The sequence below is a fragment of the Lethenteron reissneri genome, chromosome 44 (genome assembly GCF_015708825.2).
Source record: "Lethenteron reissneri isolate LAM-NWPU_2019-01 chromosome 44, ASM1570882v1, whole genome shotgun sequence".
NCBI lineage: Eukaryota > Metazoa > Chordata > Hyperoartia > Petromyzontiformes > Petromyzontidae > Lethenteron > Lethenteron reissneri.
The window spans coordinates 5,544,588-5,567,484 of NC_083822.1; the positions used below are offsets into that span (position 1 = coordinate 5,544,588).

The 22,897-nt window shown below is 45.4% G+C and overlaps 1 protein-coding gene, 1 non-coding gene and 1 pseudogene across 2 annotated transcripts in view; all 3 read left to right on the forward strand.

Annotated features, from left to right (window-relative positions):
- The window catches only part of LOC133353519 (myosin-10-like), a 107,419-nt gene extending 90,276 nt beyond the window's left edge, over positions 1-17,143 (forward strand). The window contains 20 exon segments of the mRNA XM_061569822.1: positions 150-273; positions 1,097-1,268; positions 1,943-2,155; positions 2,734-2,878; positions 3,512-3,718; positions 4,573-4,677; positions 5,397-5,462; positions 5,464-5,550; positions 6,021-6,155; positions 6,501-6,614; positions 7,390-7,602; positions 8,596-8,808; positions 9,407-9,613; positions 9,615-9,698; positions 11,131-11,219; positions 11,807-11,930; positions 12,234-12,442; positions 13,238-13,346; positions 14,037-14,209; positions 14,732-17,143. Coding sequence (XP_061425806.1) covers positions 150-273; positions 1,097-1,268; positions 1,943-2,155; positions 2,734-2,878; positions 3,512-3,718; positions 4,573-4,677; positions 5,397-5,462; positions 5,464-5,550; positions 6,021-6,155; positions 6,501-6,614; positions 7,390-7,602; positions 8,596-8,808; positions 9,407-9,613; positions 9,615-9,698; positions 11,131-11,219; positions 11,807-11,930; positions 12,234-12,442; positions 13,238-13,346; positions 14,037-14,209; positions 14,732-14,855 — 2,913 coding nt within the window. The 3' untranslated portion in view covers positions 14,856-17,143.
- A 3,282-nt stretch (positions 17,144-20,425) lies between these two features.
- On the forward strand, positions 20,426-20,555 carry LOC133353736 (U1 spliceosomal RNA; annotated as a pseudogene).
- Positions 20,556-21,774: 1,219 nt separating this feature from the next.
- Positions 21,775-21,938, forward strand: LOC133353727 (U1 spliceosomal RNA). Its single transcript, XR_009756456.1, has one exon. It is a non-coding gene; the product is annotated as a U1 spliceosomal RNA (small nuclear RNA).
- The last annotated feature ends 959 nt before the right edge of the window (positions 21,939-22,897 follow it).

The window sequence follows — 22,897 nt, forward strand, 5'->3', positions numbered from 1 at the left end:
GTTTTTACCCACTTGTAGAAAACATTACTTCCAAAGGAATTGTCCAATTAGTCCCAATGTAGGACCCTCATGTCACAAGTCTCGACTCGGTGAGACTTTCCTGGAAAAATAAATGACTCGATTATTATTGATGCCCGTGCAATACGTAGGAGAAGAAGCTGATTGAGGAGCGGGTGGCTGAGTTGGCGACCAACCTTTCCAAGGAGGAGGAGAACAACAAGAACCTGCTCAAGGTGAAGAACAAGCAAGAGAGCATCATCGCTGACCTCGAAGGTGAGCATTGATGCGTATAACCCTTTTCCACTGGCACATCAGGGCCAAGCCAGCGCAATGTCCCTCACGGTCCAGATGGTTCTCCACTGGCTATTGCCAGGATCAAACCGTGCCACTTTGGCCTCACAAAAAAATCTGAATCTGGCTCGGGGCAAAGCAGGGCCAGGGCACAGGGTTAATAGTGTTCATTACGTGTGATGTTAGGACACTCTGAGGACACCTTATCACCGCGTCATCTACATGCGTCTTCACTGGTTTGTGACATTGTGCTGCCGATATCAGAAATCAGGTTCTGCAGTGGAAAATTAGCACCGAGGCCTTCATGAGCCACGTTGGGCTGGCTTGGGATGGCCGTGGTGTGGCTCAATTGTACCGTGGAAAAGAGAATATGGATGGTGAGGATTTGTACTAGGAATATATATCAGTTGGTTGAATAGCAGGACTGCTGGTCGTGAATTCAAATCCCTGCCAGAGGTGAGTTGGACCTGTAATCATTTTAATCAACATTGTTATTATATTATTGGGTCTTTCGGTAAAGTCACGTAGATAGGTTCTACGCGACTTTACCGAAAAACCCAAGAATATTAATTTCCGCAGTCACGAAAGCTTTAGGTCAAGGTTGTTACTATTTCTGTCACCGTGATTATTGTTGTCATTGCCGTAATCATCTTTTTTCATCCGTTGTGAAGCAGATGGCGTTTATATATTGCTCAATACCACTGTCAGTTTTAACCATGGCGGCAAATGCTCTATCGCTTAGCAATTACGATGCCGAGTTAATTGTGATGATCCATCGCCCCCTGCTGACTTTCTCGTGGTGCAGATCGGCTAAAGCGTGAGGAGAAGTCTCGCCAGGAGCTGGACAAGGTAAAGCGCAAGCTGGATGGAGAGAGCACCGACCTCTCCGATCAGATCGCTGAGCTACAGCAGCAGATCATCGAACTCAAAGCCCTGCTCGCCAAGAAGGAAGAAGAGCTGCAGGCCGCCCTTGCCAGGTGAACGATCGCATTGACAGTGCTGGTAGTGGTGACAGGTTCGCTGCTGCTAGTGGTAGGCCCTGGTAGTGATAGCATTCGAGGCAGTGGCAGTCAGTGGTGGTGATATTCATGGTAATATCATCAGTCTCGTTGGTGATCCTATTTACTAAAGAAAGGTACCATTGATCCCATATTATCAGTGAATAAGTCCCTTTGCTTGATACCAGCTGAGAGCCAATAATGGACCTAACCCTGGGTCGAGGGATTTTAAAGAAAGCCTGGGTGAAGTCATGTTCATGCGAAACAGTAACAGTGGTGATAAGGAGACCCCTTAACCGCCAGTCAACATTGGCTGAAGCGACCCAGTGAGTGCTGGATCTTCAATAAACCTGACCACTTCACATTAAATTAAATAAAGTAAAGTGATATTGGAACTGGATGTTGCATCTTAGGTATGACAGCAGTTTTCTAACTTCGGCAAAATGTTTTTATATGTAGTAATAATTGTTCAGAGTTAAAGAAGGCTTTGGTATGGAGAAGATAGCCAAGCTATTTAGTGGCCACATTAGAAACTTTCCTTTCATTTCAGTGCGCAATGAAATTGTGTTCTTCATCACACAATCACGAATGCCTCTCTGATTCCGCTGCCTTCATTTGCGTCCCCGTGCAATCCGCGCATCGGCTCACTCCAGGGTGGAGGAGGAGAGCGGCCAGAAGAACATGGCGCTCAAGCAGCTGCGGGAGCTGCAGGCCCAGCTGGCCGAACTTCAGGAGGATCTGGACGCCGAGAAGGCCGCTCGCTCCAAGGCCGAGAAGCAGAAGCGCGACCTCGGCGAGGAGCTCGAGGCCCTCAAGACGGAGCTGGAGGACACCCTGGACACCACTGCCGCACAGCAGGAGCTCAAGTGAGAAGGGACAATTGTGTTCTGTATGCGCTGGTGACGGTGGTGCCGGCGGTGTGAAGTGGTTGGTCGTGGTGGTGCCGGTGTTATTGGAGGTAATGTGAATGGAGGGTGATGGTGGTTGTGTTTTAATGTTAATTATAATGATAGTGATGACATTAAGTGATGATATCATGGTGCTGAATGCGATGTTAATTGCAATGTTGATCGTTATAATGATGGCACTGACATCACGGTGCAACGCCATTCGTCATTATGCATCAATGCAGTAAAGTAGGACCTGTGTAACTATTCAGGATTTTTTTTCCTAATTAACAAAGCATAATATATCTTGGACAGTTGGGAAATGACAGCCGATGTATGTATCAACATATGAAATGTTCCTTGGTTTACAGTCTTTTTTTACGAGCGTTTTGGTGCGCTTTGCGAACATCAGCACTAGAAGCAAAAGTGGAGTGGTGTGGTGCTGGCCACACCATCCTCTGTATGCAGTGCCATCCCTAAAAAGTGCTCGCAGACAGCACTTGTCCTTGTAGTGTATAATGCGAAATCGATTATGTTTCTCATTGCTCCACGTGCAGATCCAAGCGTGAGCAGGAGGTGACTGAGCTGAAGAAAGCGATTGATGAGGAGACACGGAACCATGAGTCTCAGATCCAGGACATGAGGCAACGGCACAACCAGGCCCTGGAGGAACTGTCCGAACAGCTTGAGCAAGCCAAGAGGGTCAGCACATACAAATGCATGCACATGCACATAAATAGACACGCCTATACACGTGAACACACAACCACACTCGTTTACGCATGAACGCACGCACATATGCATGCAAATATATAAACATATACACAAGGACAAAGATCCCCCATATAGCCTGAATAGGCTTTTGGGGCAAATGCAAATGTACATTGTGGTTTCAACAGACTGTTGGGAGAAGTGCTGTTAGCAAGCACCATATGAGGTGGTGGGTGGCTAGCACCATGCCTAGCCGTCTTTGTCTCCCTCGTGCCAATGTTTAAACACCAGGTACTCCTTTCAAGTTGTGTCAACCTAGGAGAGGCCCAGAACCGGTTTGAATATGCACCACTGGTGAAGTCCACCAATGCGTGTACACATGCATTCGTGCACATGTACATGTAGACACATGTGTACGCACAACTAATGCACATACACAGAAGTGTGCACACAAATGCACATGCACACACGTGCTTATTTTTTATCATGACCTCTACACCTGGTTTAGAACTCAACCATCCACATATTCTCAGATGTCAGACATGACCATTATGAACCACCTGACCAACCTAATGGCCACCCCCCCCCCCTCTGTCCTGCGTCCCCTGCCCTCTGACCCCACAGTTCAAGGCTACGGTGGAGAAGAACAAGCAGGGCCTGGAGGGAGAGAACCGTGAGCTGGCAAGCGAGGTGAAGGTGCTGAGCCAGGCGCGTAGCGAACTGGAGATGAAGCGCAAGCGAGCCGAGGGCCAGGTCCAGGAGCTGCAGGCGAAGATGGCGGAGAGCGAGCGGACGCGTATTGAGCTCGCCGACCGCTCCAACAAATTCCAGGTGCTGCCCCCCTCCCACCACGCACACGGTCCCCTCTGGTCACGGCGAATGTCGGAGAAGTAGAGCGGAGTTGGTGACCCGCCCAGCGGACGGCGAGCGCTGATGACGTACATATGTTGAACTTCTTTCGCACTGTACGTAACCAACCGTGCTAATCGGAGGTGCGGGGAAGGACAACTAGCTAAACATAATAAGCAGCTTTAAAGAAATTAGTTTTCAGAAAGATGTGAGTGATGGAGATTTTCTCACACGAGCTCCGACGTTATGGATTCGTCATGCCCTCCTTGTCTTGGTTTAAGTCGGATCAAATTTTTTTTCTTTTACAAGTTTTGACTGTGAACAACGCTTATGAGAACAGGTTGCGTGGTAAATGCTTGCTTACTGTGCGATTAATATTATACATTTCTAAGATGCTTTATGATTGTTTATAGAAGGGGAAGTGTGGAACATAGTTGATTGCTGTTTGATGACTTGACTTCTGTATGATGATACATGGGATCGTGCAAGGTCCCTTGGATGTATTTATCATAAAAGACAATATAAATGTAATTTATTATCATCAGTTTCAGTGTTACATGTGATAAAGCTGATGGAGATGACAACTGCACCTAAGTTCGAGGAGATACTTGGACTTTCGAACAAATTTAAAGTTTATGAACTTGTAACATACACTGGATTCGCTGTGCAATCACTATAAGCTCCCTCACGTGAGCTGACTTTGAATGTATGTACGTTAAACTTTGTTTGCACCATACGTAGCCAACCGTGCTAATCGAAGGTGCAGGAAATGAATGGGTATTGAATAAATGAATGGGTATTGTGATGAAAATTAATGGACCATCTTTGTGTTCAAGAGCGAGCTGGAGGCCCTCTCGGGCATCCTGTCGGACACGGAGAGCAAGGCCATCAAGCTGAACAAGGAGACCTCGACCCTGCAGTCCCAGCTGCAGGATGCACAGGTATGGCACCTGCCACCACCTTGGCCATATTCTCCCACACAAACGAGCACAATCAGCATACATTGGTGTGTCTGTGTGTTTGTGTGGCAGCACATATACATTACATGTGCACGCATACACACATATTGGGGTGCAGTGGTTAGCGCGTTGCGCTTTGAACTCGGCAGCCTGGATTTGATAACCATCCGTGCCCTAGCATCAGTGGTGAGTGATCGCTGAATTGATCCTGGGCCTTCCCCACATTGACTCCACTTTAAATATGAGTTCCTGGCGTAGTGTGTAAAGCATCGCTACGGGTGAGATGAAGGCGGCTGGGCACGTGGTGCTGGTCACATCATTCCGTGTCGGCCTTAATCGGTGCTCACTGATTGCACTTGCCCCAAAAGTCTATGATGGCTAATTGGGAGAGCTTTTGTGAAAGTGTGCACATGGGAGCAGTGAGAATTTTTGCTTTGTTATCCACTTTGTTTCTAATATAGCTAACTTTACTCATCCTTGGATATAAAAAATTCTAGTTATGTAAGTAAATCGAACATTACCAATAATAGTGCACAATCATCTATTTGCCACTCCCCTATAGCCTTTCATTTGCATAGCCCCGCTATTTTAAAAGGCATTCTGACATGAGATCACATTTATACACTCTGTTAATTAATATCGTAACTGTGATGCAATAAGCATTGACGCTGACGATGGCAATCCGTGCGTGCGGTCCACAGGAATTGCTCCAGGAGGAAACGCGCATGAAGCTGAACTTCAGTACGAAGGTGCGGCAGATGGAGGACTGAAAAGAACAGCCTCCAAGAGCAGCTGGAGGAGGAGGAGCAGGCGAAACGCAACCTCGAGAAGCAGATGGCGACGCTGCAGGCACAGGTATGAGAGTGAACTTATTGCGTTGGCTGCTTTAGTCGCCGAGTCTAAGAGGATGACCGAATGACATCAAGAGACTTAGGCTTAATCTTGATTTGAAGCTTTCGTGACTGCAGGAATCCATACTCTTTGGTTCTTTCGGTAAAGTCACGTAGGTAGGAAATAAAATGGATCAGGACGTTTCTGGCGCAACACAAGCGTCCGTCATCAGGTGGGAAAGCATGGTCTGCTGCTGAGGCAGACTGTTTTAAAAGGTTTGAAATGGGTGTAGCTCAAGGGTTATAAAGAAGTGGCCGGGGCTAGTGATGTTAATGTGAGAAATTAGCATGTAACTGTAAGATGGGAGAGCGGCCTCCTCGACGAGGGCACGGAAGTGGCTTGATTTATATTCCACAGATTGTCAACAACTAGACTCAACACTGATTAAATTAAAAATAAATCCAACTGGTGTGTTCGTTTGTTATCGCGGACAGCTGAGCGACGTCAAGAAGCACGCGGATGACAACTTGGGTACAGTGGAGGCTCTGGAGGAGGCAAAACGGAAGCTGCAGAAGGACATGGAGTCCCTGAGTAATCGCCACGAGGAAAAGCTTGCCGCATATGACAAGGTGAGTGGCTGTGATGGTACGCAGTGACATCAGTGGCATGTGGGTTAGCGCGGTCAGATGTGGGAATATGGAGATGGCGGTTGGGTGAGGTGGGACTGCAAGGACCGCCAGATACAGACATTCTGGAGGAGTAAACTTAAGAAAGTAAGGTACAGAGAATAATCAGGTGATTGGAGATGTTTTAGGGCCATGAGTTGGATGTTCCTTCTGCATGGATTGGAGCTGTACTGTGTAAAAACCCAGGCTGCACATTACATTGACTTTCCCTCTTTCCTTCCCCCCTCACCTTGGCTCCTCCATCTGCTTGCGTGCGTGTGTGCGTGTGGGAAAATGAAACAAAAAAAGGTGGAGAAAACCAAGAACCGGCTACAGCAGGAGCTGGACGACCTCACGGTTGACCTGGATCACCAGCGACAGACCGTGTCCAACCTTGAGAAGAAGCAGAAGAAGTTTGACCAGGCGAGTGACCTCACCGACATCATCGCCATTACTCTCATCTTCATTACGTTCATCACTGTCAGCATTACCTTTATAATCGTAAATGACGTCTGCATCGCCTTCATCAAATTATAGCTTTCAACATTGACGCAATCCATCAGTGATATCAATGTAACTTTCACATTAATATTTTTTTCAATGTAGTGTTAATCATCAATTTCATCATTTCATTTCATCATTTCCAACACAAGCTCCCACTCAATATTGACACCAATGGCTGGCACAATTACAATACAATTTGGTGGAAAACGAAATAGACTAAATAAAACATTGGCTAAGGAAAATATAATGCCTATAAAATATCATGCCTCTCTAAATCATCCGCAAGGCACCCCATCTCGTCAGATTTTGGAAGCCAAGCAGGTTTCAACCTGGATACTACTTGGTTAGATGACCACCAAGCATGCCAGGTTATCATGGGTGCCTACGGGGCTGTGCTAATGTATGAGCAGCAAAGAATGATACAGAAATATCTGTTTTTGTACTGCACTTTTATTCGTCTGCTCCTGCCTTAACCAGCCTGCACTAACCAGTGTGGTAAAGCATGGTCAAGTAACTCCCATAGCCCACACGGCATTGGGATACCCTCATCCAGCAGTGGATTGACAAAAGAACTCTACATATGCACAATATTCCATATCTGTCTTTTACCCACTGTGCTCTGCTGATTGTTACAGCCACGATTGTGAATACTTGCTCATTGTTGTGATCGATCGCGTTGTTGTTTGTGGTGCAGATGCTGGCGGAAGAGAAGAACGTGTCCATGCGCTACGCCGAGGAGCGTGACCGTGCCGAGGCCGACGCCCGCGAGAAGGAGACCAAGGCTCTGTCGCTGGCCCGCGCGCTCGAGGAGGCCATGGAGTCCAAGGGGGAGCTGGAGCGGAGCAACAAGCAGCTCCGCGCCGAGATGGAGGACCTCGTCAGCTCCAAGGACGACGTCGGCAAGAGCGTACGTTTCCACTCTCGGACCCTGCTGTGCCCGGCGCAAAGAGATTTCGAGGTTTTTTAAAAAGGACATTGGGCTTAGAAGGACCTGGTGGCTCGGAGATCAGGGGGCTTGAGCTGGTGACACCACTGAGATCCTGGGTTTGAAAAGCCATACAAATCTGGAAAAAATCCATACAAATCTGGAGAAAATCCATACAAATCTAGAGAAAATCCATACAAATCTGGAGAAAATCCATACAAATCTGGAGAAAATCCATACAAATCTGGAGAAAATCCATACAAATCTGGAGAAAATCCATACAAATCTGGAGAAAATCCATACAAATCTGGAGAAAATCCATACAAATCTGGAGAAAATCCATACAAATCTGGAGAAAATCCATACAAATCTGGAGAAAATCCATACAAATCTGGAGAAAATCCATACAAATCTGGAGAAAATCCATACTCACCAGACCTGTTTCCCAATGCCAGGGTGATATACCGCCCAATTTCAGAGCTCCAAATTTTAAATTGACACCAATGGCACAATTAGAATAACATTTGTGAGGAAATTCAAGAAGAGGTATATAAAAGGCCTACAAAATACCGTAGTTTTTTTCCTCGCATGTGTTCATCTGTGTTCTTAAAGAATCTGAAAAATAATTTTCAAAAGGAAAATTTTATGAAAAAGTCATCTTGTCAAAATGAAAGACATGCAATGTGTCTCTGCGAGTGCTTTAAAAAGCGAGACAAATTACTCTTCCAGGCAGCGTTTAAAGTTTCTGGTACATCAATCATCCAATTACCATTGCATTTTTACGTGACCATGTATAAAATAGCACTCGCTCGTCAAGGTCACTTGTTGCTTTCTCGGCGAGGGCTGTGGACTTTTCAACGCGTCCGTTGCGTCCGGTCGCACTTCACTTGGAGGGTGAACACGACTTGCCCCTTGGTCTTACATTGGTTCTCTCCCTTGGCGGCCACCGCCGCCACCCTTTGCCCCTTGCTGCAGGTGCACGAGTTGGAGAAGTCGAAGCGGGCCCTGGACCAGCAGGTGGCGGAGATGCGCACGCAGTTGGAGGAGCTGGAGGATGAGCTGCAGGCCACCGAGGATGCTAAGCTGCGCCTGGAGGTCAACATGCAGGCGCTGAAGGCGCAGTACGACCGCGAGCTGCTGGGCAAGGATGAGCAGGGCGAGGAGAAGCGGCGTTTGCTCATCAAGCAGGTGGGCACGGCGGGGGAGACGCGGGGGCTAGACACGCGGGGTTAGACTGGCGGCCATGTTGGTCGGGCTTTTATTTTGAAGGAAGACTCAAACCCAAAAACATCAAGGTGTGCTTTTGTAACTGTGTCCAAATGTGTGTTTTGTCTAGGGGCCCCTGGTCATATTCAGTGGTGAACTCAACGATGCTTTATTTACAGGTGGTTTAAACTGGCAATTGCCATAGGGTCAGCGTTATTATAGTAAGAAAATAAAGTGGTTTTGGTAGCCTCTTCTTCTATTGAGGCTTTAGTATGTTGCATTTTCATTTAATGGATACACACTGCCTGTAATTTAATGAATTGTTACGGTTCTGGCTCAAGATTCATTTACAGAACTGATGTTTCTGCACTGCTACTGTGTAGTTTGTTATTTGTCATTTGTATTGACTGCAGGGAACAGCATGCAATTAATATTTGCAGTTGCCTCTTGCGTTCCCCGATTCATAATAGGCATTGTGAGCATTGCAAATTGACTTCATCAGTATCAATCCTTCCCAACTTATTGAAATCCACACATTGACATCCACCCCTCCCCCCCCGGGCGCGTGTGGCGTGCGCAGGTGCGCGAGATGGAGACGGAGCTGGAGGAGGAGCGCAAGCAGCGCGCGCAAGCCGTGAACGCCAAGAAGAAGCTGGAGATGGACCTGCAGGACCTGGTGGGCCAGGCTGAGACGGCCAACAAGGGCCGGGACGAGGCCACCAAGCAGCTGCGCAAGCTGCAGACGCAGTTCAAGGAGTTCTACCGCGAGCTGGAGGAGACGCGCATCCTCCCGCGACGAGATCTTCAACCAGGCGCGCGATAACGACAAGAAGTTCAAGAGCCTCGAGGCCGAGATCATGCACCTGCAGGAGGTGAGCAAGACCGTACTCTACCGCCGAAGCGACCCGCGCAGTGTGTCCGGTGAAATAAAGTGACCGGATGTGCCGTGACCCGCATGTCACACGGGGTTATTGGATCAAAGGTAAACAACAACAGTAGTAGTAGGTTTTTACCCTTTTAAACTGGTACAAAACTGACACCTTTATTCAAGGCATCATGTTTGCAATAACCACAACACAAGTAGTCAAAAAAGCTACTTGTGTTGTGGTTATTGCAAACATGATGCCTTGAATAAAGGTGTCAGTTTTGTACCAGTTTAAAAGGGTAAAAGCCTACTACTATATTTTGCCACTGGTAAAAGAGATCTCATAGTGTAAACAACAACATTGAGGTGCGGATTGCCACTGCTGGCGGAAGAGTCTTCACTCGAGAAAGCTCTTGGGAGACCCTCTAAGTGAGTATTGTGGCATACTCTTCCACGCTAGACAGATAATAACAGTGAGTTTGATTTATGACGCCCACAGGATTCGTGCATCGGGTTGTTAACAAATCAGAGGAGGGGGTTACGTACACTTTACCCGACCACATGCAAATATGCCTATCAACTGTGGTACATCCATTTAGAATGCTAAGAGGACAGAGGTGGGGGGGGGGGATTTAAGAAACTTGCCCATTTTTTTCAAATACCGTGTGCGGAGATTGAAGTAGCGACCTCTGGATTGCATGTCGAGTCAGCTACCAACTATTCACCGCAGCAGCATCCCAGGGGAAGATAGTGTACTCAAAATAACTGAATTACAAATTGCCAAGCAACCAGTAAACAACAGCACTATTGACGGTATGTTAGGGAAGTGTGAATGCTGAATTGAGTGAAAGCCGTAGAATTCGAAATCGGAGATGATGGGAGGGAATTCTGTCGTTGAAAAGGTGAAATGAGTTGGGCATTAGGTGCTCCACCCCAGGCAGGACAACGGTATTCCAGCATTGGCTGAATTTGTGCTTCTCTAGTCATGTTAATAATTGTTCGGAATTAAATATTTGGCAGGGGAAAAGAAAGCCATTATTCTTCGATACCTCCTTAGCTAGCTAAGTAATATAGCAATTCCATGCCAGGTCAGATGAGATTGTTGTGCCAAAGAGATGTGTGCGTGTGTTTATTGAGCGATAGTGTCGTGATTAGCGCAGGCACTACGAACCCGGCAACCCGAGTACAATTCCCGCTCACGGCCAACACCAGTGACGATTATCTGAATCGGTCCTGGGTCTCCCCCTAGGTCAATTCTGCCTCAAATGAGTATCTGGTGCGAGGTGTAAACACCGCCACGCGGGATACAAAGGCAGCGCTGGCCTCCCACCCCCTCGTGTGCTTTGTCGGCCTTCATAGGTGCTTGCTAACAGCACTTGCCCGAACAGTCTGTTGAGGCTATAAGGGAGATGTTTGTCTCTGTCTTTGTGATCGTTCAGGAACTGGCAGCTGCCGAGCGCGCCCGCCGGCACGTGGAGGCGGAGCGCGATGAACTCGCCGAGGAGATCGCCAGCGGCAGCTCTGGGAAGTGCGTAACACAGACACACGGCGCGGTATTGTTTTTCACGAAACGATACCGGTGTCTTGCGTTGTGACGATTACCAATGCTTGGAATTGCACTGAGAAAAAGAAAAACAATTTACACATCATACAATGAGGGTGAAGTATATTATGATGGGTAATTGGGCCTGGAATACCAATTTAAGGGAAGACATCGGTGGTCGTCCATTGGAAAAACTTGCAGGATCGTGGCCATCTGGTATTTTAACCACTTGCTGTGAGCCTCCAACCATGAGAAACTAGCAGACTGAGGCTTATCACTATTGGCAGCCCGGAGCCTGACTCTGCGAATGAGACCCGGAAGGTAAACAAACTGGTCCAGTGTTTGCTTGCTGAAACACATGCTGCTGAGTAATATTTGTATAGAAAGTGAATTGGCTGATGGACTGAAATGTATTTTGATTTATGTGTGGAGACAGCTGCCCCTCTCACTGCCCTTTACTGCTCATGTGTGCTCTTGGGAGTCAGGCTGTTTTACCCTCCTCCTCCAAGAAGTTAGAACGCACAGCAGCGAAGGACGATGGTGCGAGACGTGGCGTGAACTCTCTCCCGCAGGTCTGCGCTGCTGGATGAGAAGCGTCGACTCGAGACTCGCATCGTGCAGCTGGAGGAGGAGGTCGACGAGGAGCAGAACAACACGGAGCTCCTTCAGGACCGCCTGCGCAAGATCACGCTTCAGGTGCATTCAACACGGCAGTCGCGCTGCAGATATGTTCGCCAGGCACTTGATTGACTCAAACAGGAGAAGGCGGAAGTGGTGGAAGGAGTGGAAGAGAGGGTGGTGTAAGTGTATACTTTTTTTGCTTTTTATAATGAACAAGTATTGTGACGGTGGTTTTTTTTTTCCTATTCCTCTTTTCACTGATGGGGCCCAGGACCCACCGGCCCTTAATGATAAGCCACCGTGGATGATGATAATGATGATGGTGACAAAGACGAGCGCGCCGTCACCATGCCGGCGTCTTTGCCCACCGCGGTGCAGGTGGAGCAGATAACGATGGAGCTGACGAGCGAACGCAGCCTCACGCAGAAGGCCGATGGGCTTCGTCTGCAACTCGAGCGCCAGAACAAGGAGCTGAAGCTGAAGCTGCAAGAGCTGGAGTCGGAGGGCAAATCCAAGTACAAGAGCATCATCGCCACCTTGGAGGCCAAGATTGCCTCCCTGGATGAGCAGCTCGACATGGAGGCGCGGTGAGGGCAGACGGACAGGATGCTGACAACACACATGAGTTGAGGTGGAGGCAGAGTGATGGAAGGAAATTGATGGGTTATAGATGGAATCTGTTGGATGGAGGTGGTTCTATGATGATGGAGGCATAGATTGACATCTGTCAGGTCGGGTAGAAGTGAAGTAGAATTGACGGGGCATGGATGGAATTACCTAGAATTGGGGGCAGTAAATGGAACGGACAAAGATGCACTTAAAACATTTACTGTCTTGTGATGGTAGTGATGGAGGTATGTTGATATATTTGCATAAACGAGTGCTGGATGGTAGTGGAGATTTCATGATGGATATTCGCCTTTGGTGAATGAGTGGAGTGCGTGCTATGGTGAGGCAGTGAGGCAGAGACATCAACAGGGATAATTTGTTGGGATGTACATGTGGCATGGGGAATTAAGATGCGTCTCTGGTGAAGGCATATTGATGCACACATGGATAACTCCTGAGATGTTGGGGTTTTAGTACATTGATATGGCATGGGCAATGCAGACATGATTGTGAATGGCCTTTGGGAAAGCCACACTTACAGGATGTGAGTACTGATGTGTTTTCAGTGGAGCAACATTGATTTGGGCACGGAGTTGGCTTGGTGCGTTGACTGATGGAATCAGACTAGACTCATTGGCAGCGCAGGAGTGTAGAGATGCAAAGGAGCATAATTTCGAAGGCTGCAGCGTGAGCAAATCAACGGGGCAGTGTTCAGGCTTGGTCAGGTGGTGGAGATGCACTAATGTAGTAGCGACGTGTGCGCGTCTTCGCAGGGAGCGCGCGGCAGCCAACAAACTGGTGCGGCGCACGGACAAGAGGCTGAAGGAGGTGGCGCTGCAGGTGGAGGATGAACGCCGCCACGCGGATCAGTACCGTGAGCAGGTGGGAACGCACGCACGGGCACGCACACGTGTGTGTGTGTGGACACTGTTGGGGACATTGAAACATGACCATAAATGAATAAATGTGTGTGCAATAGCTTCACACGACTCAAGCAGCCAATATTGGCAGCTACGTTAACCACTAAATTATATAAATAAATCATAAGATTTTTATCCTGAAACATTGTGAATCATTACAGGTATACAAGTTCATAACTTTTTGCATCATTGCATTTGTTAGTCATTACTATCATCATCACGTTCAACAGCAATAGTTTATGGTTAATGTACCTGTGGCGTGATTATTGTGCGTTTGATGAACCTTGGGCATGGTGCCCGTGTAGTCAATGCCGTGTCGTGGCCTTGCGTTATCGCATTTGCTGCTTTTTGCAAAGGTTTGTGGATTGAGCCCAGCAGCTTCCCTGGTTAATACCAAAGATCATATGACATCGTTAGGAAAAGAGTAGGCCGCGTGTGGCCAGCATCACAGTCCGAATTTGACAAATGTTAAAATCGCTCACAAATTACCTAATTGGATAAAGCCACCGCAACATGACCTCCCTACTGTGAAAACTACTGCTGACCATAATTGACGGTGAAACACAGTGATAGCCTTGCTATATATGAATCGCGCAATTGCCAAATTTGCTCATGATTTGATTCGAATGTGGGCACGCCGCGCTGATTACAGGTGGAGAAGGTGACTGGACGCATGAAGGCGCTGAAGCGGCAGCTGGAGGAGGCGGAGGAGGAGGCAACGCGTGCTAACTCTTCGAGGCGCAAGCTGGCGCGGGAGCTCGAGGATGTCACGGAGTCTGCCGAAGCCATGAACCGCGAGGTCAACACCCTCAAGACCAAGCTGAGGTGTGTGGGAGCCCAGATCCGGCAGCAGCTATCCCCTCTCACTGCCCTTCACTGGGAATAACGACGTGGCTTTGGGCCAACGAGCAGGAAGGATAAGACAGCTTTGGGTGGCTGGACTACCACCGAGTTAAACTACCTATATAAAAAACATGGAATTCCAACCTGCTTGCCTACCCCCATCAGCTTACCATACCTGCATGCCAATCTACCAACAGACATTATTTGTAGGGTGGTCTAGAAGTCTCCTTATAGAAACATCCACTTTCAGCCCCCTCCTCTGCGGAAACTTTGGAGTAGAGGAATAAGAACTGTTTTTGAAAAGTGCCGGTACACAGGTTTGGCGTTCGATTATTGGATAATTTTGACCACTGATTGTGAACGTATAATTGATTCGCGATCAACTACAAATGAGCTGGTCATTTATCACGAGTAATCATGAGTTGTAGCTCTTTGAATGACCCTTCTCGCTCCACCTCCCCCTTCTTCCCCACTCCTCTCCCCCTCCCCCCTCTGTATGTGCAGACGCGGGCCCTACACCTTCACGAGCATCACGCGACGTGTCGTCTCATCCGTCACAGAGACAGAAGTTTCTGACGATGAGACTAGCGGTGACAAAATCCAGGGAGGAGATGCCAAGCCTGAGTGAATGGGTTCCTACTGGAGGAGAGGGGGAATGCACTACGCACACAAACACACAAACACATGGGCATATACACACACAAGCTCACACAGGGACTCGCGATCAAAGTGAGGGATGTGGAATGGCTGCATTGAAATCAAAGTTAATAATAACAGCATTGGAGTGGGCACCCAGAGACTGGCAATAAACCAAAAACCAAAGGGTGGTGGTGATAATTTAAGTGCGGACTTTCGAGGTCAAGTGTTGACTGTGTGACAGTTGCAGGATCTGGCACTGGCCATGATAACCACTTAACTTCACTTTGAGCTGTAAATCCTTAAACAATAAAAACACCACTAAAGTTTTTTTTACATTACCTAACAGCTAGTTTTGTAAACTTTGCTCGTCTAATATCCCCGTCTATTTCAACAAAATTAACCGGCGACCCAAATTTATTGAGATGTCATTATCCAAAAGCAATAGGCTAATATATCGATGAGCATCTTGGTAAAACATTGAGCATGGAATTTCAGTTTGATTGCTCTCTGGCAAATACTCGTTAAAGAGCATGTGGCAAGATATGGCAGCTCCTGTGGATAAGAGCCCAATTAAAGTGGCTCCGAGTGTAGCGAATAGAATAATTGGAGTGTAAGGAAATCAAAACAATCGTGTTTTTAATCATGTGTTTTGACCTCTTGTTTCCCACTCTTGAGCCACCACACCACCCTTAACACTGATAGCTGTGTCCCAGCCACTGAATTATGAACTTCTTGGTAAAATGCGAATGACATGTGCTTGAGTGCTGGCCCAGGTGGCTTAGATTACTATTAAACCTGTGTTAAAGCACTTGAAGCTAGGACTTGTAACATGGATTTTAATCGCAGCCTGCAAATTAAGATTAATTAAGGTTTTCACGCAAGGAAAATTTGTTGGTCTCACCTCATTAACCATTCATGAGCCCCCTGACACCCACCCAGCCAATTGGAACCAACAGATTGCGAAAGTGAGATAGATCTTAAATAAATACTTACATTCTTTCCTTTACTAGATCGTAAATCACCAGGTTACTTGGGTGTATGCTTATATGTTGATGTTAAAATTGTATTACGATAAAAGCATCCTTTTATACAATCAGATATTCTTTGTAGGAAATGTGGATATGGATTTATTTGGACTGTGGTCATTTGTTATTGTCATTGATATTTGTAGTCGTTACACAAAATGATGCAATTGTGACCAAACTCAACCACCAACCCAACCTTTGATATGTGATGTCATGAGTTCAAGTGAGGATCGAGAGCATTCTTGTTTTTATCTTCAAACATCATGCGCCAATTCCAATGAATCATTAACACAATAACATTCCTAAAGTTATTGTTTCAATAACATACATTTACATCTATGTATGAATTCTAGAATTAGTTTTTTTATCTGTTTGTTCATGTTTTGCTTTGGTATTGGTAAATAGATTTATGGTTGTCATTAAGTAATGGGGGTGCTTGTCACCAGGGCAATGGAAATTATCGACAATTAGCAAATAACCAATCATGTCATATTAAACATTGTTAAATGCAGCCATTTAGTCTTGGACTATCGACACCATTAATATTACTCTCCACAATGTCCAAATGTCTGAAGTCGCCTTTTTTTATTTTACATTAGTTTTATTTGAGTTATTTTCAGTAAGCATCCACCACATCATTAGTTTTCTTTTATTATTTTGCTGCTATGCATATCCATATTTTATGAGCAGCAATCATTAAATAATAGTCCATTAAACAATATCGCTTTCTCATATGCAAGGTAATACAAACGGGGTTTCGTATTGTGCTCTGAAAAGAACACACAAGCCTACTTAAAATGCGGCCCTTTATAATATAAGTGCGCAGTCTATAATTGTATAAGTGCCTTCCTTCCCATATATCCTGTGACCTTGTTGCACTTGTTAATGATGCAAAGGACACCTCACCTTGCCGCTATTGAGATGCCTTGTTATGTGGTTGCCTTATTGAGACAAATTAAACGGTTTTGTAGTCCGTTTTTATAATTTTTGTTATATACACTCTTGTTCCATTTACATTAGCCCAGGGCAAGCAGTGTGATTCTCTTTGTTTAATTTGTTTTCGGGCCATAACCACCATCGCTTATGCCACAGCGGGGAACCTGTTTTGACAAATTGCTGGTCCTGATGTCCATGTGTGGTCATTTAGTGATAACATGGAGTGTGGCGACCTTTGGGGAGATTATTTTCCTGTAACAACCATGTGGGGACCACTTGGGCTTTGACCCTAAATAAAAATGATGGTAATGGTAAATGTGTTGGGAAGCTTGTTTTGTGTCTGTGGCCAAGGGGGGGTGACTTCCCATGGCGATTGATGGTTACCTTCAACTCAATTTGAGGTTGCAAGTTAAAATCGTGGTCTATGGTTGACTCGCCCCCATCCTCCTGGGGCTGGTGAAAGAACTACCACTTTGTAAAAACATCCTGTAGTCGGAGGATCTGTGAAACGATAACCCGACCGTGGGAATGTGACATTTTCCTCACTGGTTGATGAGTTATAATGGTGCAGGGACACTACAGTACCTCATTATTCATTTGAGTTTGGAGAAATTTGGACTTTACCAACAATATTTTTTGGGGCTTTCGGTAAAGTCACGTAGATAGGTTCAAAGAAAATGACAAAACTACGACGTTTCGATCGCAACACAAGCAGTCATCATCGAAACGTAGTTTTTTTTGTAATTCTCTTTGAACCTATCTACTACGTGACTTTACCAAAAGACCCAAAGAATATTAATTCCAATAATAGGTTTTTACCATTTTTCTGGCAACAAAACAGGTGTTAAGATGTTAAAACACCAAACTGAAACCTTTGTACAAGGAATCATGTCTGCATTAACCACAATGATTGTGGTCAGAATGCATTAAAAAAAAACACTGATTCTATATGCAATATGAATTCAATATGAATTCCTGCAGTCACGAAAGCTTTAAGCCAAGATTTTACCAAAAATTATACCGTACACGAGTATATACTTCCAGCTATAACCAAGATCAGAACAAGACACTGGCCAAGAATACAAACTGAAAAGTGCACACAATGAAAATATCCGTGCTTGGGAGTACAAAAAGCATCATTTGGAGCTCAAAGACAATTGTAACTAAAGTATAACTAATCATTCGAAGCCCCCTTGTCCATCGACTGCCGGAAGAAGGGCCCCCGTGACAGCTGTGGTGGTTGTCTGACCAAACGCCATGCTGGTCAATGCCATGTGGAGAACGGGAATCCCAGGACCAGTTTAGATGCTCACTACACATTATAGAACATCGTGAGAGGTGTAATGTCCCGTCCCCCAACCCCCTTCTATTCCGCTGCATCCACTCACCATCTTTCCGACGCTCATCCCGGACAATATTCGGAGACGACGCTCGGCTGCAAAAAAACACCGCAATTACATTTGCTTAGTGTAAGGAATCCCTAATCCCCAACAACAAAGTGCACCCACCGTATGTTGAACTTCTTTCACACCGTACGTAGCCAACCGTGCCAATCGGAGATGCGGAGGGAAGGACAACAAAGTAAACACAAAAAAGTTCTAAATAAATTTGTTTTCAGTTTACATTTTAAATAAGTAATATATTTTTTTACTTTTTTTAAACACGCTTTTATTAAATGTACCGTGCTAGTAATGGCAGAACTCCACGACTCCAGGAAGTGGCCCCGAAGCTTCCCATAACGTAAGTGGCCGTGGTCAATTACAGCCAACGTCAATTGACTGTGGATAATTAGACCCAAGTCGAAACATAACATATAAAAAATATTGTTTAAAAATATATATTTTTCATTTTTTTTGATAGAATATAGTATTGTCATCAGTATGACATAAGTATACCAAGTTATCAATCGATACCACATTAGGAAGTGGGATAAAATTGAGTTCCAAGATTTGAGGTTACAACAACAGAGTGAGTTAAATACTCTTAAGTTTTTTCGGTCAAGTCACGTAGGTAAAAAAATTTTAAAAAAAAAATAATAAATTAAAATAACCACTTTAATTTTAATTTAATTTCTTTACTTACGTGACTTTACCGAAAAAAATCTAAGAGTATGAATCCTTGCAGTCACGAAAGCTTCACATCTAGAGTGAGTTAAATGAAAGCGTGTGAAAAAACAGTTCTAAATAAATTTGTTTTCAGTTTAAATTTTAAAAAATACAGCTCCAGTGGCTGCCTAAGATCGGGAAGAGCGTTCCAGACGGGTGCAGAAGCGCATTTGAAAGGAGCGCGATTCAGTGGCACCGTCTCTGCTCTTCGATGGTGAGTCAAAAAGCCGCCGCTGCTGCTGCTGCTTCTGCGAGGATGACCGGGATGGTTTATCTTTCCTCGACGAGGTCAGCGAGGTCATTGAGTGGCTCATTTGTGTCCAATCATCTCGCGTGCAAGGAGCGCGCGACCTTTCAATGGATTTGTCCGGCAGCCGCAAAGCCAAATGCAACTCGACGACGATTTTTGACCCCCCCCCCTCCCCCATCGTCACAAAAAGTCAGACCCCCCCCCCCTCAAATATGACGTCACAAAGCTCTGCCCCCCCCCCCTCGCCCCAAAAAAAATAAAACATGCTTCAAATCGCTTTAAACTATTGTCATTGTAGTGCGTATTTAATGTGCCGCTGCACTCTGATGTTGTAGGAGAAAAAAAATACTAAAAAGTCTAATTAAGTAGAACGTGTTGTCTATTTTTTTTTAAAGTTGCGCATTTTTATGTGACGTCACATTTCTCAAACCACCCCCCTGGTCACACATCGTCACAAATGTCTTACCCCCCACCCCCCTAGGTGCGTGACGTCATTTATGGACGGCCCCGAAGCACGTTTCCGCAAAAGTGAATCAACAGTACGGCGCGTAACAATCCTAACAAACAAGCAAAAATTTAACCCGTAAAAACAAAGTTTTTCACTATAAATCCTTTATATGCGTGGCATCGGTTTTATTTTATTATTCATTTCTGTTTATCTTGAGTAAGAGTTTCATTTTTATCACATTGGTATTTTAAATAAAATATGAAATTATTTTTTTCCTAAAAAGTGGAAAATTTTGGAAAAAAATTTTCACGAAAATTAATTGTCACGCACAACGAGTCTGTGTGCAAAATGCAGCTCGATTGGATCACGGGAAGTGGGTTAAAAAACGACCGAAAGATTTGCACGGTCGTAAGCGCGCAAGCAAGCAAGTGAACTTAATATAAAGGATTTAAAAAAAAACGATCCTAAATTCAAAAACCTCGTAGCTTCAACAAATAAAAACAAATAAACTTACGGAACTTTAAGTAAAAGCAGAAGTACGATGAAGGCGCGTTATGCGATTTGCATTTCCCAGAATGCGTCTGGGGCTTCCGTTCAATGTTTATGGTGTAAAACCTCGCAACTGTGCGGGTTAAATCGCTTTGAAACATAACTTGCTTTTGTTATCAAGAGGCATTTTAACTGTTATTGCTAATTCAAGTAGAATATGACATTGCACGACATTTATATTCAGAGCCCATAGAGTAGAGGTACAGGCTTTTGGGTCATATAGGGATAGTGGGAGCAACCCAACTTATACTTACCTGACAGGGGAGGCACCATGATCACTTAGGTGGTCCTCCCAGGGCGAGGCTCACCCATTGCACTGCGGGTGGGTTGACCCCTGCGATTTCCCCTAATGCGGGAAAGGCCTAAGGCTGTATACGAGGCGCTGAATGACTAGTAACTTTAAAGTGACTAATACAGTTTATAAACTACTGATTATAGCGCGCGCCTGTCGTTAAAATGTAACTTTACACGCGGCTACTCGCGTTAATGTTGAAAGTGCAATTAATTTTTTATAAACATATTAATATAAACGCTTAATATACCTTGCCACGCAAAAGCCTAAGGCTGTATACGAGGCGCTAACGGACTAGGCCTCAGTAACATTATAGTTGCGCGCGTCTCGTTAAAATGTAACTCTTACACGCGGCTACTCACGTTAATGTTAACGAAACGCGCGCACTTTATTTAATTTCACGGTTTTAATCAAAAGCTATCTCAGGGAATAAGGGAATGTTACACGTGTCATGCCAAGTGTTTGCAGTAGGGGGCGATGTTGCTACCAGGAAAGCGTCACTGAGTCTAAAGGTTTTTGTAGAGTCATGCCAAGTGTTTGCAGTAGGGGGCGATGTTGATACACGGAGGGACGGACGGACGGACGGACACATTAATCTATTGGTGGTCTGGTCCACTTCGTTCCTACCAGTATAAAAGGCTTCTCAGTTTTTGTTGGTTTGCGTAAAGCTGAGCAATATTTTTCTTTTAAACTCTTTATGGAGCTACAACCATTGTGAGAGACATTTGAAGTGCATAACGGTTGGACAACAACCGTGATGCACTGCCCTCTGCTGTTCAGCTCGTAGCTGCTCGACTTATCTGACGAGGCGACGTGGCCACACGAAAAGCCCTCGTGACCGTGGCGGACATGTGAGTTCAGTGCCAAGCCTGAATGTCCCCTGTGGCTGGCTATGAGTACTATCAGTTTATGATGCCCTTACTCTAGTGTGGTAAATAAGAACAACTAAATGATACCATGGCATCAATAGTAAAGTCTAGCCTCGGTCGTAGTATGTTAGCTTAAACGTTTGCAATTACTCCCGGAGCTGAGGGTTGAAACCTCTAATATGGCAACTGCTGCTGAGTCAACATTACCCAGAATGCTATTGTGGAATTTTTTCCGTAAATTATGCTTTAGCTTATCGAAATGTTAACTTTCCAATTAAGCGTTTTTTTACCTAACGTATTATTTTTGGTTTTTAAACGACGGTGTTTTTATATATTTTTTACTTTTAAGTATAGACGTAAAAGCTTCAAAGGCGCCCATAGCGTAAAGGTGCAGGATTCTGAGTCATATAGGGATAGTGGGAGCAGCCCAACTCATACTTACCTGACAGGGGAGGCACCATGATCACTTAGGTGGTCCTCCCAGGGCGAGGCTCATCCATTGCACTGCGGGTGGGTTGACCCCTGCGATTTCCCCAAATGCGGGAAACTCGACTGTAAAATTTGTGGTACTGGGGGACTGCGTTCGCGCTATCCCCCGATTTTCTAAAGAAAAAATAGAGAAATATAAAATGTACAATACGTGTTTTGATGTTGCATTCTCTTGTTAAAAAAACTGATTTGTTAGTGATTATATTAATCACTGGCACGTGCGCTCAGGGGAGGCATACCCTCACCTGTCATACTCCAATGAAAATAGCTGTTACGAAAAAAACAATAATCAAATAAATGAAAGAATACGATTTTTCCACTGATCCGTGTTATTAATATAATTTCTGTACGCTTCCAAATTAATTCAATCATCGATTAGCGTATTTGATGATCGTAATTGAACTGCTTCAGAAGGGAGTGAGACGCAGGGTTCGGGTACAACTCTCCTTAAACTTGCCTGACAGGGGTGACACCATGATCATGTGGGTCAGTGGTGCCCTCAAATGCTCAAAATAAGGGAGCAGAGCTGAGGAATCTGCGCAGATGGAGGAGTCTTAGGAGACGGAGGTTCACCACCAACCAACAAAGACCAGACACCTGGGGGTCGGCGCCACACTCACCCCCTCGGCCACCCGCTGCCCAGCTGACCGGGTGGGAAGATGAAAGCGAACGGAACCTGCGGTGCTTCTGGCTGGAATGGTGAGATCACGGGAGGCGGTTATACTGCCAGACAGGCAAAGCAACCTCTGATTTCAACGTTGATGAGAACTTCGAGTTCGCTTAAAGTGATTTCGAGTTTAAGGGGCCGTCCATAAATGACGTCACGCGATTTTGGCCGATTTTTGACCCCCCCCCCCTCCATTTAGAAAATCAAACATGCTTCAAATAAATTTAAACTATTGTCATTGTAGTGCGTATTTAATGTGGCGCTGCACTCTGATGTTGTAGGAGAAAACACGTAATAAAAAGGAGGCGTTGGAAAGCGGAAATTTAGCATAAAATTCAATTGAAAATATTCAACGTCTAACTAAAACTGCAGATGTTCAGAATATTATGTTGAAATTCTCT